General features: G+C 46.5%; 1 protein-coding gene across 3 annotated transcripts in view; it reads left to right on the forward strand.

The window, feature by feature from the left end:
• The window catches only part of LOC138582632 (TBC1 domain family member 9B-like), a 1,499,720-nt gene that overhangs the window by 1,399,433 nt on the left and 79,622 nt on the right, over nucleotides 1-20,665 (forward strand). For all 3 annotated transcript variants that reach the window (XM_069654093.1, XM_069654091.1, XM_069654092.1), the window contains one exon: nucleotides 5,630-5,695. In XM_069654093.1, coding sequence (XP_069510194.1) covers nucleotides 5,630-5,695 — 66 coding nt within the window. The remainder of the gene's footprint in view (nucleotides 1-5,629; nucleotides 5,696-20,665) is intronic.

Raw genomic sequence — 20,665 nt, forward strand, 5'->3', positions numbered from 1 at the left:
CGCAAACCAGGCGTCGTACCCTACCATCCCTCCTGATATGGATGACAAGTGTTTTGACGGCTGGGCGAAGAATGTGTTTTCTGCAGGGGGTATGGCGCTTCAGGCGGCCAACTCCATTTGTGCCTTGTCTCGTTTCACGCACACTCTGTGGAACTGTTTCCTTGGCGGGTGAACATATTCTCGAAGGGGATGAACGGGATGGTTTCCTTGCCATGGTTCAGGATGGCAAGGATGCTATGTGTGAGGCCGTTCAGTCGGGTTTGCACATGGCAGATTGCGTCAGCCGGACCATGGCGGCGAGCACTGTGATACACAGGCCCGGCTCCTCAACATGCCCATTGACGGGGAACATCTTTTTGGCAGCAAGGCTGACGAGAGCCTTGAGAGGTTGCAGACCTCAAAAGCTGCAGCGAAGTCGTTGGGCGCGGCAGTTCAGCAACCTCCGCCTTTTCGTCCTAGGGGACAGCAATGGAGGGGAGGTTCCTTTCGTTATTACTCATCCTTTGGTAAAGCGAGAGGAGCTGCCAGTCAAAGGGGCCACCGTAGGAGTGCCAGAGGTGGAAAGCAAGGTACTCGAGGTGCCAAGGCCGCTCGGGCTGTTGCCTCTTTGCCCTTAGGCAACGCTGCAGCCGCTTCAGCTGAGTCATGAGGCCATGTCCCATGGTTCACCGGTTGGGGGAAGTCTGGCGCAGCATCTTGTAGAGTGGCTACGGTCTTCCTTTCCGGCAAAGGCCTCAAGACAATCCACCGGAGAATCTTTCTTTGAAGTGTCCGGATCCGCTCCTTGCGCAGGAAATTCAATCCCTGCTGGAGAAAGGCACCATAGAACTGGTGCCTGTAGCGGAGAGGAACAAGGGATGGTATTCCCCTTATTTTTTGATTTCCAAGAAAGACTGGGGATTGAGACCCATCATGGACTTCAGCTGTTTGAACAAACTCCTCAGGAAGGACAAGTTCAAGATGGTTACTCTTTCTAAAGTCCTCCAGGCCCTTCAACTTCAGGACTGGTTGGTGTCACATGACCTCAAGGACGCTTATTTTCATGTGCCGATCCATCCGACGCACAAGAAGTACCTGAGGTTTGCGGTTGGCGACTCGCACTTTCAGTTTCGGGACCTGCCGTTCGGATTGACCTCCACCCCGAGGGTCTTCACCAAGCTCATGGTAGTGGTGGCAGCGCACCTCAGGAAAGGGGGGATTCACGTCTACCCCTACCTGGACGATTGGTTGATCAGGGCGCACTATTCCGAGCAAGTCCTGGATCATCTGTCAGTCACCTGCCACTCCCTCCACAAGCTGGGCTTCTCCCTCAACTTAAAGAAATCCCATTTGACACCAACTCAGAGGCTCCAGTACATCGGAGCAGTGATCGACACGTCCCTGGGGCAGTGTTTTCCACCCCAGGTGAGGGCTCATCACATTCAGCAGATGGTGCACAAGTTTCACCTTGCCCAGACTCTCCCAGCGTTAGAGTTCTTGAGACTGCTCGGCCTCATGGCATCCTGCATTCTTCTGGTGCCAGAGCCAAGGTTGTGGATGAGATCTTTGCAATGGGCACTCAAGCTCCAGTGGTCTCAGTCCTCCGGCAGGATGTCGGACCCTGTTCAGGTGCCGTCTTCGGTCGTCCAGGACCTCCTGTGGTGGGCCGTCGAAGGCAATCTGATGAGGGGGGCTCCATTTTGGCTGCCCTGGCCGGAGGTGACGATCGTGACTGACGCATCCCTCACGGGATGGGGAGCTCATGCCAACGAGTTGACAGTCATCGGTCGTTGGTCTCCGTCGGAGTCCAGACTCCATATCAATCTGTTGGAGCTGAGGGCCGTCAGGCTAGCCCTGAAGGCTTTTCTGCCGAGTGCGAGGAAAGAATGTCCTGATCCTGACGGACAACACGGTGGCCATGCACTACCTCAACAAAAAGGGGGGGCAGGGTCACTTCTTCTGTGCAGGGAGGCGATGCAGCTCTGGTTCTGGGCAATCCAGCAGGAAGTTTCGATCTCGGCAGTTCATCTGGTAGGAGACGAAAACGAGACGGCGGACACTCTGAGCAGGCAGAGCGCGATCTCTCACGAGTGGGAGTTGGCTCAGGGGATTCTCCTGGAGATCTTCGCCCTTTGGGGGACCCCTCAAGTGGATCTCTTCGCCTCCAGTGTCAACCGGAAGTGCGAGAGGTTCAGCTTGCGGGAATTTCCTCGAAACGGAGCCTTAGGAGACACGTTCGTGGTGGAGTGGTCATTCCCACTGCTGTACGCGTTTCCTCCAGGCAAGTACTGCAGAGGTTACGGAGGTTGGTTTCTCGGATGATACTCATTCCTCTGGCGTGGGCCCGGAGGACGTGGTACCCGGACCTTCTCGACTTGTCCATCTGCCCTCGACGTCGTCTTCCCTACCGAGATGATCTGCTCTCACAGGAGGGGGGTCAGGTTCTCCATCCAGAGGTCAGGTCCCTCAACCTTCACGCTTGGTTTCTGAAAAGTTGAGGTATAAGGATTGTGACCTCCCTGAAGACGTGATAGAGGTGTTGCTTTCGGCCAGAAGGCCCCAACAAAGTCCCTGTACCGTTGCCGTTGGAGTAAGTTCTGCGACTGGTGCAGGGTTAAGAATGTGGATCCTTTTGCATGTGAAATTCCCATGGTTCTGTCTTTTTTGCGTTCTTTGGCCCACAGGGGCCTTCAAGTGGGTACCATTAAAGGTTACCTGGCGGCGCTGTCCATATTTAAGCGCTCGTCTGAAGAGTGTTCCTATTTTAAAATTCCTTTAATTTCACAGTTTCTGAAAGGGCTCACTAATGTGTTCCCTCTGTCACCTTTCCGTGTTCCCGGTTGGGATTTGAACCTTGTTCTCAAGTTTCTGATGGGTGCTCCGTTTGAGCCTTTGCATTCATGCCCTTTGAGACTGTTAACTCTGAAAACTGTATTTTTAGTTGCGGTCACTTCCGCTTGCAGAGTGAGTGAGTTACAGGCACTTTCAGTTAAGCCACCCTTCACTGTGTTTCATAAGGACAGGGTTGTCCTTCGAGTTCATCCTTCTTTTCTTCCGAAGGTGGTGTCGGAATTCCATTTAGGCCAGAAGGTTGTTCTTCCGGCATTTTATCCTCCTTCACATCCTGGTAAGGAAGAGGAGAGGCTCCATAGGCTTGATCCTAGGAGAGCGTTAAGCTTTTATATTTCACGCATGTCCCGGGTCAGAGTGGATGATCAGCTCTTTATTGGTTACGCTGGAAAGCGTTTGGGACAGGCTGTGATGAAACAGACTTTGTCTCGCTGGATTATTTTGGCTATCTCTGAGTGTTACCCCTTGGCGGGTAAGGACCCACCAGTCGGCTTACGGGACCATTCTACCAGGGGTATGGCTGCTTCTACTGCCCTGCAGAGGGGTGTTCCTATTCGCAACATCTGTGATGCAGCCACCTGGGCTTCGGTACATACATTTGTACGTCACTATTCCCTCGATTCAATCCGTGCATCTGCTTTTTTGTCCATTTGGTCAAAAAAGTTTATTAGGTTCTGAATCCCTGTGTTCAAACCACTCAGAGCTATTTCCCATGCCAACGGTGTAATAAATGACATTTCCGAGGAGGCCATGGAATTGGGCGAAGATTCCACTGAGTCCGGGTATAGTATTGGTGAGTGAGATAGATTGAGTGGTGTTCTCTGTGTTTTGGATTCATGGAGTTTCTCTGTTTCAATTTCTCTTGAATCAGATATGTTCACAGAATTGGTTAGTATGGTCCACGTTAATAGCTGAAGCGAAGATTGACTGGCAGTCTCTGCAATCAAATGCACTTTTGGGCTTTGTAAATGAGCTGTGTCGGTAATTCTCACAGCTTGGGAGTATAATAAAGGAAGGCCATTGTTCTCCACATCATGTATCATTGCTGTAATAAGTGAGGTAGCTGCGCCGGGCGCCTCCCTCCCCGCCGTAATTGTTATAGACAACGAACCTAGAGCAATTGTATCATTAATTGGTAGTGGGAGTTGACATAATATGTTATCAGATATTTCCATGGGATTTTGGGTAGGCTCAAATACCGGTACTACTGCTCCGATCGTCCTAGAGATCTGAGTTGAAGTCAGCTCCTTTATTTTGTTTCGCCCATAATGTTCTTATATCCATCGAAATGGATTTAGAGCGCTTTTTGAGCATTATTTTACCCGTGGGGGTCAAAGATACCTGCAGTGGTTCATAAGTTGAACCAGCAGCCGCACCTGGCTACTCATCTAGATTATTCACTCAGCTTCCAAGGTTAAACGGCATGGCTGTTTTAAGGATATATGCAGCCATCCTTACTATCCGCGGAAAGGTTTAAACGTTTGAAATGGCCCAGGTGCAACGTCGAGTGTCTTCAGCTGCACAGCTAACAGCAGTTGACGTGCCCTCTTTATAGATGACACAAGGGGGAGTGGGCGGGGCTTATTGGTGCTGTGAAAAGAGAAACGGAATATATGACTGAAATAATAGGAGAGCTAATGATTCCAGTGGAACTGTAGGGGTGAAGCTTACTGCTGTTGATGTTTATCAGGCACAGCAGGTTCCAATAATAGCGGTTCACCATTGCAGAAGCAAAGTCTGCGTCACAGGAGTAAATCCAAGGAAGGCAAGTCCCCACAGCTAAAAGCACTCGACATACATTTGAATTGCATAAATTCAAGCAAATCAAAAATTCATCCAAAGTCTCTTTGTTGCCTTGCCATATGAAAAGTATACGTTGGTCATCTTGACAGCCACGCCAGTCCACTATAAACATTATGGAGGAGAAACCATTAAACATTGCAGGGATGATATTGGACCATTATGGAGTAAATAGTACTACGGACTACGTGTAAAGTAGTCACAACAGTAGGTGACATTTAAATGAGCTGCGTGTGTAGGTTTTAACTGTCTTAGCACCATCACTGCTAAAGCTGGAATGAAAGGGTGTCTTCTGTGATGGAGAAGGGAAAGAGAGAGAATGGATGGATGCTTCCTCACTTCATACCCTTTGGGGTCTACTACTACTTAAGCATTAATGTTTGAGAGCTGGAGGAGGGTTATTTATCCTCAACAGGGTGGATATTTGAGAGTGTGGATATTTGAGAGCATCTAACAGTGCTGCAACACCTCATGAACAAAACATTAGGGAGGTAAAAGCATCCTTGTGCTGCCAACAGGGTAGGATTGGAATACACGGCTTGAGAATGAGCAGACAATCACTGGCTTTCCAGCAGGGCTCTGCGATGTGCTGGAAGCATACATGTAAACCAGTGGGCTTCTGCGTCCTTATCCTAGCGAACATCCAGGTAGGTAAGATAACTCGGGGGTTGAACCCCTGCTTCTAATATCCCTCTGTAACCTTCTGGACCCACTTTTAAAAATACAGCATAGCCATCTCAGCCTTTCATCTTTCTGAGGTCAATAAAATTAGTACTAAAGGATAACAATATGTGCAATAAAAAACTAATATGTAAATCTGTTGTGAACACAGAAATGATCAGAATGATTGTTGTTTAGTTAGGTTTCCCATTGAAAGCTTGGTGATTCAGATTCCTCTTACTGTATATCCCGGACTGCCCTGCATATTATTTTGGTCTTTATGTATCCTTTGAATTGACATAAAAGGATTACCCTATTCTTCTCTGACCCCTTTCTTTAGAAACCACTGTGCAAGAGAACACAACTGGTGCATCTACTGAGGATGGAGATTCTGCAGCGAAAAAAGGTAAACTCGTTTTTAATAACCTTATTTATCAATTTGGTAGCACTCCAAAATTTTGCAGGTCAGGCAACGGAGTCCCGGGAAAATAGAGATTTTGTAAAGGATTGCACAGTATGATCCAGCCAGAATTGAGTCTCCCGTATCCACAGCGGACAACTTCGCAATTAACCCACCCCTAAACTCCATCTCCGCTATTATTATCTTATTAAACACTGTGCTATTTGTCAGTTTTGTGGTATTCATCACACTTGGATGAGATGTGGATGTTTGTATCAGTTCATTATGTCTCAAGCAGAGTCAGTGGCTTTCTAGATTCAGGTTCGTTGCCCAGAGTAGATCGTATTGAGTGTAGAACTAGGTCACAATCTTCAGACCATACTTCCAGCTTTCGTATTTTCTAAAATAGTTGAATTGATAACTCTCGATTTCACTGATGTATCAATTAATCCTTCAATATGTACAGAAAGCTTCTTGACATTACCATGACAACTTTCGGGATATTTGCCCTTTTCAAGTGCCTCTGGTTTAATCAATAACAGAAAATGAATGCCAATGAATAACCTAACTCCTTACAAAAACTAAATATAGCTACTAAATATATAGCTGTGAATGTGATTATGGAAAAATTCTACAACAATACTGTTCCATACTGGATGCCTTCAATCCACTATCTAACGTTATCGCCATGATGGAGCACTCTTTCAGGTTCTTGTGTTGTGAAACTACTACTTGGGCACTATCTGATATGCTATACATGCCCCTGCGGTAAAACTATCATGGAAAAATTACTCCGAACTGATGCTAGGAAGGAACTCCTATTTGTGGTGTGACTGAAGTAACATGAATAGCAAATTAATTATGAAATGATGAAAACATAATCCACTCTAGCTGTTCAATCATATATGATATGATATGGCATTTATAACACGCCTATACACGAGTGTTTCAAGGCGCGACGAGGCAAAGGGAGGGTGAACAGAGGGAAGACAGACAGCGATCCTACTAGGTCAGGTGTCATGCAGATCGTGCAAGTGCATGGGAAGGGGAAAGGAGGAAAGTGCGTGGGGGAAGGGAGAAAGTGCAGTACATGGGATAATAGAATAATAAGATAAATAAAAACGGCTAGATGGTGGCAAGTGCAAGGTAAGAGCAAACATACAGTCAGGAACCCGAGATTCAAGACGCCAAATCCACACGGTGTCACTGACGCATGGATTTATTTCAATCATTTGGAGAGTAATATCTTGCTACAGGAGATTTGATATTGCCATTTCCCACAGAATCGTCACATTTAAATTGTTCCCCAGATGTGGCCTGATCTGGAATGTTTTTGCAGCAGCCACTAGATGGCTCTGTGTGTACCACTCGGTCATGACTACAGGCAAATGTCAGACCCACACCTGTACTGGGTCTGGCGTACTGGCAATGACCATGATATTGAGGATTGAGGTTAGTGTAGTTCAGTGCACCAATAGGTGGTAAGGGTGCATGTGACCAAGGTGCTCCTGGCCTACAGCAAAAAAAGGCCAGAGAGCAGTCCCATACCCAGTCTCAGAGATTTGTTCTAGGTCTGAAGAGAAGGCATGTGAAAAGAAGCACCACCACCATCATTCGAACAGTACATTTTCCTCTGCGTAGACTAACTCACTCCTCATTGTTGGGGAGAATTATCTGTAAAGGCTAATTTCCCAAACCTAGTGAGTCCCCCCAGCAGCTTTGCTGGATTTTTGGGGTTTATTTTTTTTCTCCTGCTAAGAGTGAGACTCTTTTTCTCCCACTCTTAGGCATGATTTGAGAATGTCCTTTGACTATGTAATGTGTTTTATGGGCTATGGGGTCTTTTACTCCATAGGGCTTCATGTGTTTTTGGTATGTGTGTTACACAGCACCCTCAGTGCAGTAACACAGGGGTGTCATAGTGACCCCCCAAACATAGACTCCATACCCTGTGATTGACTACTGTCTCCCAGGGCATTTAAAGTCACCATTGGCTTTACTAGTCTCAAATTGTGAACAGAACCAGTACAAACCACCATATTGTGGAAGTACTGGTAGGGGTAATTCGATTGCGCCTGGGTCTGTTTTCCAAGGGGGCACTGTCCAGTCCCCCCTTGTCGAGTTTCTGGCTGGTGGCAGTGGATACCACGCGAAATATTCCACCGGAATATTTCCTATGGGATTTTCCCATTCATTTTAAACGCACCACTTTTTGGTGCAATGTTAAAGATACCGCCGGGTTATTTATTTAATATTTATTCCCCGGTTGGGTCTTTTTGCCAGGACTCGTTTTTAAAATGGTGTTTGTGTTCACCTCTGAAACCCTAACCCAAGTCGAGCCCTTTGTTCCACTTTTGGCGGGCTTCTGCACAGAAGCCTCCAAAAGTGATGTCACTCTGTCTGGGTCTACAGGATGTGTGGGGGGGGGGGGGATAGGCACCCTGGACTGAGTTGCCTTGACAACTGAAGTCACACTCTTGTGTGATTGGCCCAGTGGTGAGCTGCCCGGCTCACCACTTAGCATGTTTGATTGACAGCTAGGCTGATGAATGGGGGTTTTCTGCATAAAAGCAGGGCTTTGGGGACTGGAACTTCAGAAGTCGCCACAGGACCTAAAGAATCCGAAGAGGGGAGAAGCTGAGCCATCTACAACGACGACACCACCGGTGGAGCCCTGCTGTACGAAACTCGCCACTTTCCCGACGACAGAGGAGATCTTCTTCCAGGAGAGTCTTCTTCCCCTTGAGCTGGTGGGACCAACCAGTTCGCCTTTTTCACCTTCCTGGATCGTCTCGTGGTCGAATTGCCCGTGCCAAGCACCCCGGCGGCCGGATAGCCACGCTTCACCACTACTGCGAATAAAAGGGTAGTACCTTTTAACCGGGAAACTCCGCAGCTGGTTTCTTCCCTGGCAGTGCAACGGCCTCCAGCTTTCCTCCACATCGAGATTTTCTCTTCCCCTGGACGAAGCCCCGACTTGCACCCGCTGCCAGGAACAACTGCCCCCGCTGGAGCTCTCTCACCATTTCAGGCACTGTGTCCCGCCTGGTCTCCCTTGCAACAGACTGTCCAAGGTGTCCCGTAAATCCTTGACACTCTATCCTGGGGTGACCTCGGACCTGTTAACATTACCTTTCAAACTTTATCCAACCTCTTTTGACTTTCCTGCAAAGACTTTGAGTGCATTTCCACTGTGTGATCTTGGGCACATTCCGCCTTGCTCTCTCCAAGAGTGGGCCCGGCCTATGAACTTTTTGCTCTACAGTAGACCCTGCCTTTTCTTGACTTGGTGTGGGTTCTTAAAAGTGTTGGTTCTGTATGATTTTCCTATTCTGCCTTTTCTCTCCCTTTTTAAACAAATTATTGGCGTGCCGTCTATGGTTACGCGCTCACCTCTGTTTTGCTAAATAAGTGGTGTCTTAACCTAAGACTTGTCAAATAATTAATTAGGGAGGTGTATATATTTCTAGTGACTGTGTTTGAACTTGCTTGACATATTAGTGCCAGTGTATTTTTACAAGTGTGTTTTTAAATAAATAATTATATAATTTTATACCAAAGCTCTGGTCAGTGTTTGCTTGTGCTACTGTATTTTTAGCCCTATTGTGTATACTCTATATACTGCCTAACTCTTCTTGAGAGAAGTCTGACTGCTCAGCCACAGCTACCGGGTAAATCTGGGTGGTACAGACTGCTACCAATTGGGTTTACTGCTAACACCTGTAGTCTTAAACTGTTTGCAGTGGTCCCTAAGGGAACTGCACAGGTTTCTGCCTAACACTCATCCAGGTATAAGCACCCGACAATAGTCTTGTATGACTCTCTTTCACATCTTGATTCACAGGCTTTTTTCTCCAATTTCTTATTTTTTAGTTTTCTTAGGATTAGTGCTAATCGCAAGAGTATCATCTGTGCCCTCATTTAATAGGGGATACCGTTAAGAGCAGTTTCCAGGGGTTATACTATCAGTAATAGTGCAAAGAAATGTTTCTGATGATTTACGCTGCTTGGATTGTAGATTTTTTAAATTCTAAGGTTCTTAGTGTGCCTCTGAGGTTGGAAGAACCTGTCACTACCCCTGCTTGAAGACCTGTGCCTGCTGAGTTTTCGGAAGTATCCCCGGGCCACCAAGTGGGCTGACCAGCTCTCTCCTGGGCTACCTCGGTGCAACCGTCACTGTTCCGGATTCATCCTGGGAACTTCATAGATTTTCAACTTGTGTAAAAAGACACTTGCTCCTTCAGTTTCTACAGGGCCCATCACCGCCTGACGGTGGGGACTCCCACTGAAATCAGTCTTCATTGTGTCCTGGAGGTCTCCTGAGGACGCCTCTTCCCTCGAGGTCTTCATCCTGACATGCCATGGGTGTCCAGCTGTCCAGTCGTCAGAACCATATTACAGGAGTCTGGAACCGCAGACTAGCCAGACACAATCCTGAACCTGAAAGTGACCTCTGCACCCATGGCCTCTGGACCTCCCTCGACTGACACATCCCAGATATAAATGGGCCCAGCCGATCAGGAACCCTGAAGTGGTTCCTGAAGAAATCTGAGTCAGAGGGATGGGTTTGCATAGTTATTCCAACGTCCACTCCCATCATAGGGTTGTATGGGCGTAAAGTACTAACACCATCTCTCCCTTGCCTGACTTAGATCATTGGTAGTCTGGTCAAGGATCCCATCTTGGCTTCCCTTAGAGTGGTGGGATCGGAAGAGAATCTTGTATGAACTTTATTTATCTTTTTATTCAACGTCTGGAACATGTTCTCACAAGCGTTTGCTTTGGCAACTCTTGTTCATGAATCACATAATAAACCCTCCTAAAACGTACATGTTTTGGAACTTATGCTGGTTTTGAATCACAGTTTGCTCTATCATCTCACTTGCTTTGCCGCATATTCATTTACAGCGTTGCACTTGATTTTGCTTGGGGAGTTATAGGGTGCGGGGAGTTATAGTTATTACCTACTTCAATGCGATATGAAAGGTTATAGTTCAAATACCAACATCTACGTAGTGCTCTCTGCAGGCAGGTAAAGAGTCTATTAGTCTGCTCATTACCAAATTGAAAAATTGTAGGGCAGCTGGACTTGATGGAATTCCCAATTTTGTTATGGAGGCTGACCCTGTGGTGTGGGTCAGATATTCTTTGCACTCTATTTGACAACGTAATACAAACTACCCCCCCCCCCCCCCTCCCCTTCCTGCTCTCAAGGCTACATACCTACATAATGCCCATATACAAAAAAAGACAATAGACTTTCTCCTATGAATTACTGCTTGATTGTGCTGTTTGAAGCTTGTAGCAAGCTGTTTACATCTCTAATTTTGTGCAAACTGCGAGCCTGGGCTGATAACACAAGAAATGAGAAATTCCAGACGATTTTCAAAAAGTCTATAGGGACGCAACTCAACTGCTATCTTGTAGTGTGTCTCCAAAATAAGGCCTGGCAGAAGAATGCAAATAACCTATTTGTGGCAACTATAAACCTGTCCTCCGCTTTTGATTTTCTAAAAAGGATGACTCTGGTATAAATTGGCTGCTTGGTGTCATCCTCTTATTTTGTTGGATATAATCATAAAACTCTATGCCAATTCCATCATTAGGGTAAGGCTAGATGGTTTAGGAAGACTGACTGGCTCGATTTCAATTCGTCGTGGTATGAGACAGGGTTGCATGCTTGCTCCCCGTCTCTTAAGCCTACAAATCACTGAATTGAGTCAGGCATTTAAAAAACTTAGAACGTAAATCCCCCCCCCCCCAGTCCCCTCAAACGATCAGCATATTCAGTGGATAGCATACGCTGATGATATTGTAATAGTTGATCAAACTGCAGTGGGCCTACAGTGAGCTCTGGATGCCCTATATACGCATCTTCTAGAGAATAAATTGGTGATCAACACAGAAAAAACTAAATAATGCACTTTACAAGTACTAGAAGGCATATGAGCTCTAGGAGGCTGCTTAAAGGGAGAAATATCGAAAAAGTGAAACAATTCAAATATCTGGGATCATATATTTTTGATAAACCTTGTGGTCACCTATTATTCTGTTTACTAAAAAAAAAAAATCGTACTATTTACATCCCAGTTACGTAGACTACATTTTAGGTATTGCTGTTCTCATTTCTCTATTTAAGTAGTATAAAGGAAGAATTGTGCCCAGCATTACATTTGGGTTGGTACTCTGGCACTTGGCGGATTGGCCATATTTGGCAAGATTAGAGGGCATTCTATGGAGGAAGACACGTGTGCTATCCAATTCGGTGGCAATCGCTGTCATCCGGTACAAACTGGGACTTAACTGGTTGAGGTTCCGTGTCCAGTGGAATATGCTATGATTATATTGCAAAATCATTATTGCTCTGAAGGGCTCAATGTTTGAAGTTCTATATAAATCAATGTATTTTAGAAATTCGAAATCTTATTGTCTGAGAAATGTGAATTAATTCTGGAAACCCTAAACATTGATACAAATGTACTGATTGATGATCTTTATATATTGCATTGCATTGGTGTATCACGGCGTAGGTTACAGAAAGCTAGATTCTCTGGTTACAGTGAGAAATATAGTTAAATTACATACAGGTTATAGGTACATGAAATACAATGCATACAGTTCCAAGACAGTAGGGTACAGACAGTAAATGAAAAACATATCATACGTAGCCGGGAGGTGTGTGAGAGGGCAAAACAGCAGTACCTGCGGCAGATTAGAATTTGTTGAAGAGCCAAGTTTCAATCGTCTGCTTGAAATGCTTGTGGGACGGCTCGTTTCTAGTATGGAAGGGGAGGGAGTTCCATATTTTAGGTGCTATTACTGGGAAGCTACCCCCCCCCTGCCCTGGAGCTCTTAAATCGTGGGACAAATAGATGGGTGCTAGCATTGGGTCTCAGCGTTTTGGGTGATGGAATTGTGGCAGTAAGTGGGAGCCTCCTTGGCAAGACATTCGTGGGTGAGGCAGAGTGTTTTAAAGATAATTCTGGTTTTAACAGGAAGCCAGTGAACTTCCCTCCTTGGATTGGAGATGTGCTCAGATTTTCTTTAAGCCGGGGGCTGCTCGCAGAGCTTTATTTTGCAACAGTTGAAGTTTTGCCAGATTTGCATTTGAGGCACCTAACAGTAGAATGTTGCAGTAATCTGATTTAAACAATGAGTACACGAGCGAGTGTGACAATTTGGCGGCTTAATGCAATAAGTTTAGACGTGTAAGAAGTGGCTGATACCATTAATATGTTTAGACATTGTTAGGTTGACGTCTAAGTGGACACCCAGCGTTTTGACCTGCTTGAGGACAGGGATGGGTGTTCCATCGATAGTGATGGATGCATAGTCAGAGTGGAGAGATTTTATTTTAGCGGGGGAGCCCACGATGAGGAACTCCGTCTTTTCATCATTGAGGCACAAGGTGTTTGTGGCCATCCAGTTTTGGTTTATAGCATATATCTTGTTTATAGTGATTGAATCTTGCTCATGGTTACCAGTGATGGGATGGGGGTGAGGATCAGGGTGTCGTCCGCAAAATTCGTGTAGATGACACCCATAGCGTCAAGGGCTGAGAATAAAAGCTTTGCATATGCGTTATAAAGGGTAGGATAGAGGCCTGATCCTTGTGGTACCCCTAAGGGAACTGTTATGGGGTCATCAGCTTCCTTACCAATGGTTACTCTTGAGGTACGTTCTGCAAGGAAGGATTTGACCGAAAGGGTAGCTTCATGCGAGAATTGGAAATGTTCTCATAGAATGTTGCATAGTTTGCCATGGTCCACCAAGTCGTACGCGGCTGACCGGTCTAGTAGGAGTAGGATACACAGATTACCAGAGTCTCTTATGGAGTCCATCTGGATTTTGAGGTCCAGTAATACCGTTTCAGTACTATGATTAGGCCGGAAACCAGATTGTCTGGCTCCTAGAAGATGGTTCAGTTCAAGATGGTTTTTGTATTTGTGAGTAGGCTATTTTATCAATTATTTTTAGCAAAAAAGGGAACTGTGGTTATAGGGCGGTAGTTAGTAGGAACAGTAGAGTATAGAGAGGGTTTTTTGAGGAGTGGGGTAACTCTTGCGTCTTTGATACTAGCAGGGACAACATTGGTGCAGAAAGAGTCATTGACAAATTTGGTAATGATGGGTGTGCAGAGTTTAACTAAGTGGGCGGGGAAGCAATCTCCTTTGCAGTTAAATGGTTTTAACGTGGAGATGGTGTCCAGAACCTGGTCTTGGCTAACCAAGGAGAATTTGAATTGTGTCACTGTTTTCACAGTCTCTATCCAGGAGTGAGGGAAGAAGTGAGCTTTTGTTGGCCAGCAAGTTTCTCTTGGCTAGAATTTTGTCTTGGAGCATGAGTATTTTGGAAGCAAGTGCGTTCTGTATGGTGGTGCACCAGGCTTTGCTACAGTTAATAGGGGTTTTAGAGGGGACTGGGTCTTCCAATTTTCTAAGTATGGTGAAAAGTTCTTTGAAATTAGAGGATGCATTGTTATACAGTGTTCAAGGCATTTGCTTTGTGAGCTATGATAGCCGCTTGTATAGTTTGTTTGCTTCCAGCAAGGTCTTGGCCGAGTAGGAGGATTGGGTCTTTTTATGTAGATGTTCCAGAGCTCTTTTGTTGCGTCCCACCAATTCCTTGTTGAACCAGAAATTGGAGCGTTTGGCAGACTTGGGTGTTTTGGTTGTTTTGGTTGTAAGTGGGGCTAATGCGTCGATGGTGGTCTTGAGGCAGTTATGATAAGTAGCAGCAAGACAAGTCGGGTTGTTGGTGTTAGAAGAGGTGTGGGTCATGAGGGCCTCAATCAGGACATGGGTGAGGCTATCTACTGTGAGATTACGGGTGCTTCTTATTTCAATAGGACAAAGCATGGGAGGAAAAGGGCTACGTTTCTCTTGTGTCATTAATTTGAAGTAAATTGAGTGGTGGGCTGACTAATTGAGAATTTCAAGGTTGAGAAAAGATTGTGGGAATATGACTGGATTGACAATCATCAAAGGATCCTTAAATCTAAATTATATAAGCACCATGGCCCTGAACACACAAAATGAGGAATCTCGGGATTCCCTTTGGCTCACTTTTGGAATACATTTCTGGGGTTCAGTTTTAATGCACTACAAACAAGAGAAATCCTATCATTATGACATACAGAGACCTCACTCTCATATCTGTAGGTTTTGTGGTAATGAGGGATAAGTTGAATCTTGGAAGCATCTTCTGGTTGATTGCATAGGCACTTTATGCAATGTTGGAACCTAAGTTATTCTGTTGGATCGAGGGATATGCTGATTTCAGTTTACTTTTGGAGTCGCGTATATGCAGGTTACCAGACCTCGCTGACCATTGCTGTAGTCAGAGGTAAATAGTTCTATCCTTAAATTAAGGATTTCAACATGCACTTTGTTCCTGAAATTATGTATTGTTATGTTGACAAATTCTTTCTTGATTTTATGTTCTTATATGTTGGATTCGTAGTTGTGTACTATTAAGAAACTTAAATGAAATATAATCACAACTAACTTTTGTAGGAATATCTGGAACCATTTTTTTATTACTTGAATTGATTGATTTTCAAAATTGATCTTATAGCCTGATATTTCAAATCAATTAGTATTTCTTAATCTAAATGTATAGTAATATGACATATCTTAACACTTATGTTATTGCTTTTATTGTGCTATTTTAAAATTGTCTTGAGAATTCTTATTTTGTATGTGAGTGTGAAAAGTTTTTAAAATTGAAACATTATCATTTTTTAAAAATGAAGGCAAGACTTTAGGAGATATGCATGTGGTTTAATAGTACAGTGAGCCACACACACAGCCCTCATACTAGATCAGGACTTTAAATATTCTAAGTAGGTAAAACCAAAGGTAAAAAACTATCGCGAAAAATAACCATATCAAACCTACCTACACAGTTGATCCAACTGGAGATCACCTACACTTAAACTAATACACAGTAAAATAGTTCAGCAGTGATACAACAGTAAAACTGTAGGCAGGAAGGTGAATGGAACACAATGCAAACAAGAATCGCCTCACCATAATGTTATAAGGCCCCCACCTCTTAAGAAGTCCTTCCCTTGTAGGTAAGGAGGCCTAGTGCCATAGAAAGCATCAGTCCAAGGCCCCGTACATGTTGCCGGAAGTTGATTCTTGAAGGCCATAGAGCATTTTTTGGCAAAACCCAACAGGTGAGTAAATATTCCAGAAGCAAAGCACTTAAAAAGATATGAAGACAAGCAGTTTAGGGGTACTCTCCCAATTCCAGCACACTAGGAGCTACCTGGAGAGAATCATTTGCCATAACTCTAAGGATCACAGCCAGGCAAGGCGAATAAGGAAGTGGACTTTATGGGCAAACTATCCATATGGCAAGCATGCGTCCTCCCGCCCCCTTACTCAGATATTTTCTGAACTACCGCCCATATGGTCTTCAGAATTGCTGGGCCTGCCTACTTCTGTCATTGTTCCGGGTTCAGGGGATACAAAGTTTGTAGGTGCAGAGGCAGTTGTTGGTGTGAGGATTGGGTCTGGCGAGAGGGTGGTTCCATGTTCTGGAGAGACAATCCCAGATGTCTTAAAGCAATGCAGGATGTCCCAAGTATCACAGGACAACAGCCACAGCAGGTCCCACAATGTCAGGAGACTGCAAGGACACAATGAGATGGGCAGCAGCGAAAATCACTATGATCGGATAGTGACATGTGACATGCAACACTCTTGGCAACGAATAAGGCTCTGCTCCAGAGAGGCCCCTCTTCATGCATGAGAGAAGAAGCTGTTGGAGGACTGGTCGTAGGCCACAAGTCAGCGGCCTGCTGAATTCCGAGATGCAACTTGTAACGAGGACTGGTGCATAGGAGATGGCTTGGACAAAGCTGGTCACCGCAGAGATTGGTTCCAGGACATTTTGAAGGCTTCTGATACCAGGATCTTCAAGCAGGGATCCGGAAAGGTTGTCCTACCAGCCCAAGGGTAGAAGCACCGACAAGGTTCTTCTGTGGATTGATGCAAGGAGGCAGGGCTTTGCCAGGATTTGGCTGAAGGCAATGCTGATAGTGTTCAAATGCAGTCTTTGGGTCTTCAGCAGACTGGGACTCTGCAGACTCAAGGGAATCTGCAGAGACCAGGGAAGAGGAGCAGCAGGTGAGCGCCCCTGTGAGCGGGCTGGGTCTTTCCCATGCCCATGCCCATACACATCGGGCTGGCTGGTGCCGGCTGGCTCCTCTAATTAAGGCACCAGCAACACAGGAGGGACATCTCGGAGAGCAGATCAACACCAAAGGTACTGGCTGGTAACAGAACACCCGCAGTCCGCTGACACACGTGGAGAGTGCTAGTGGGGACTTCTTCTGACCTTCCTACACATCAGTGGGCAATGGACATGGAACAGGGGAGATAATTTAGCTGCCTGGCAAAGGATTGTGGAAAGAACTCCTTAGCAGTTGGCACTAGGGAGGGACCTGTTAGCTCTGTGCGAATCTCGGATGGTGGATGGTGCCTGGCTCACTTCTTAAAGCCAAGAAACTATCTGAAGGGTTGTAAGTGAAGACCCCACCTGGGTCTCTCTTATCATATGCAGAGGGCCAGCCTAATGCAGAGCACCGGTGAAGGTGTGCGGCTGTAATTTGGGACATGGGAGGTGCACAACTGGAGGCATAGCAGCAGGAGCACCAGAATACAACGAAGCTACGCACAGGAGACACAGCCAGGGGATCCCAAAGAGGAGAGCCTGGGGGCCCAAAAGACCCAGGGCTGTTATCACACTATTCTTTGTGAGAGACATCTGAGTTGCACAGAGGGAGCAATTGGACAGATGCCCCGCCAGGCCTTTTGGGCACAGGCAGCATGCAGATTCCCCTGTCAAGAGAAGTGAGGGAGGGTCGCATGGATGAGAGTAGGGCCCACATGGACCTGCGGGCTGTGCGCTCATGCTGCGGTTACTCCAGCAGACAAGGGCAGCCGATACATCTTACAGCACTTTGATTACCTGCCTAGGAGACGGACACTATGGTGAAGGGCCAGCAGAAAATAGATCACTATGCCTCCCTTAAGCAAAGGCCAACCAAACCAGGAAGTGGATAGAGTGATACAACGGGGACAGACATGGCGTCAGGTGGGGGCGTTACATAGGAGGGGATCGCAGCAATTCAGGAGTCAATATCCCTGGAAGGCAAGAAATAATAGGTGTGATTCAACGTCTGTCTGGTGCGAGCCGACCTTCGAAAAGTGAGCAAACGAGTTACATAGGTAGAGCAGAGGGTGGGCAACATTGAAGATGACTTGACTATGCTTAAGAGCCAGGTGCGGGGTTTCGTAGGTGCCACTAGGGAGCTGGAAACTAAGGCAGAGGACTCCAAATGCCAATCCCGCCTAAACAATATTCGTTTGGTGGGGGTCCCGGAACGGGAAGAGGGACCGAGCACAGAGCTGTAGGTAGAAAAGGTCCCCCTGAACACGTTACACATTAGAGGTCTCTCGAAGCTCTTTACGGTAGACCAGGTGCCCAGAGTACCAGGTAGACCCCCCCTACCAGGGGGACTGCCCAGAACAATAGTGGCCAAGTTGCTTAATTTCAGGGACAGACACGATATTCAGCACGTCAAGCAGGCCACTTTGTAGTTCTGCCAGAATCCTAATTTTTCCTAACTTCACGCTATAGGTCCAGAAGCAGAGGAGATCATTTGATTTTATTTGCTGCAAGTTAAGAGAATTGAATGTGTGCTATATAACCATATTTCCAGCGAAGTTGCATGTAATTGCACAGAGCAAATCCTTTTTCTTCACTTCGCCGCAAGAAGCATGGGAATGGCTGGACAAGGACTAGAAGGCACTAAGCAGCACCTCATCGGGGCTGGAAGCCATCACCTTAAGGGGAACACTCAGTCTGGAGGGAGACCAGAAGGGGACAGTTGAGTTAGTTATAATACCCACTGAAACTATTTTGATGGAACCCCTGCCGTTTACGGAGGATAATGTGAACAATGTGAAGTGGTTGGAGCGGGCAGAGAGTCTGGCCCACCCCGAATTCCGGGATTCCGCGGACTACACCCGACAGAGGTGTGGAATGGGGGACCATCTTGGTTGGTTGAAGGTTACAGGGAAAAGAAGGTGGGGGTGGAGGGCGGTGAAAGTGGGGGAAATAGGGGAGAGCCTGGGGGGTCGTGGAGGAGGTGTAGGGGTAGTTGGGGGAAGTGGGGACAGGGGTCGGGGAGGCTGGAGGTTATAGGTTGTCAGAGGGAATCATTGCCGGACCAGGGAATATTAATAAGAAATGCAATGGGAGCTTTGCCGTAGAACCCCAAAGGTATACAGGGGGATTGGACCCAACCTAATTTGTTACACTGGGACAGGCCACCTTAGGATAGGCACATGGAATGTGCGGGCCTGGGGAGTAGGGGAAAACATCTTCAGGTGTGGCAACATCGGAAGAGGCATTCCATACAGTTGGTACTACTTTAAGAAACCCACCTACAGGGGGCGGAATTGAAAACGCTGGAATCCAAATTGCATGGGGTAAGGGTGGGGTGTTTGGCTCCTCTTATTCCACATTCGCCAGAGGGGTTTTGATATGGGAGCCCCCGGGGGATTCCCTTATGGGTGAAACATACGTTGGAGGACACGGAAGGGAGGTCGATAGCTGTAGTGGGATAGTTAGACGGTCAGGATATATGTGTGCTCAACTCGTATGCCCGAATGTGGACGATAATGATTACTTCCATTCTGTGGTGAAATTGACAGGGGGTTGCCGATCTGGCCTATTTGTTTGGGGGGGAATATTTCAGTTGCGTCCTGGATCCAGATCTAGATCAGACAGGTGGGAAGGGTCCAACGAAGCAACAAGCTCGGGCAACACTACGTCAAGATATGGGAAGGCTGGACTTGGTAGAGATATGGCGAGAGTCGCATGGAGTGGAAAGGGGTATTCATATCGGTCTGGGGTCCCCGACTTCTATTCCAGGTTGGATTATCTGATGGTGGGGAAGGGGCACTTTCACTGGTTTGCGGAACCCACTTATTTAGACAGGGCTTTGACGGATCACTCCCCACTGGTAGCCATTCTGGAGGAACCGCATCTGAGGAATGCCACAAGGATGTGGAGGATGAGGACGGGTATATTGGACTATGGAGTTAATGTGAAGACAATACAGGATGAAATTACCTCCTCCTTTGAATTGAATGAACGGATGCAATGGGAGGTGTTCAAGGTGACTTTGAGGAGAACATGTATGTCACAGGCGGTGGGGATCAGAAGGACACTGGACAACTCACTAAAAAATCTAGAGGGGGAGATTCAGGGATTGGAGGGGAACCTCGCCAGGTGGCAAAAGGTAGGGAAGGAGCTAGCTGCAAATATGAAAGCCCACCAGACGGCCCAGGATCTGCTGTCAGTTTGATCGAGGCCGAGACGCAGCGAGGGGGATCATGCAGGCCGGCTGCTGGTGTGGCTCATTAAGCAGGAACGCCTGGGGACGACAATCGCCCAAATTCAAAATCCGCTGGTTGTTATGGTGTCCTCGCAACGGGAGATAAATGGGATATTTCAAGGGTATTACAAACAACTGTATTCCACCGAGGGCACATACTAAGATTCGGATGCCTCGGATCTGCTGAATCTAGTGCGGCTAGCCAGGCTAGAGGGGGAAGTTAGAGATGGATTGGAGATGCCCATAGAAGAGGGAGAGCTACTGTGCGCAATAAAGGACATGCAGACTAATAAAGCCCCGGTGAGCGATGGGCTCCCAGTGGAGTTCTATTGGGAATTTGCAGGCATCTTGACCTCCCCAACTGAAAAGGGTTTATGACACTCCACAAGGGCATATTACCTGTAACAATGAGGGGCGATAATCAATGAACAAGGACCTTGCGCCTCCTACAGGCCGATTTTTCTATTAAATGTCGACATGAAGATCCTAGGTAAGGTGCTGTCATCGAGCTTAGCCGGGTAGCCTCTCCTTTGGTGCATCCGGACCAGTGTGGATTT

This window comes from Ambystoma mexicanum, chromosome 3q (assembly GCF_040938575.1).
Source record: "Ambystoma mexicanum isolate Mex_15411 chromosome 3q, UKY_AmexF1_1, whole genome shotgun sequence".
Taxonomy (NCBI): domain Eukaryota; kingdom Metazoa; phylum Chordata; class Amphibia; order Caudata; family Ambystomatidae; genus Ambystoma; species Ambystoma mexicanum.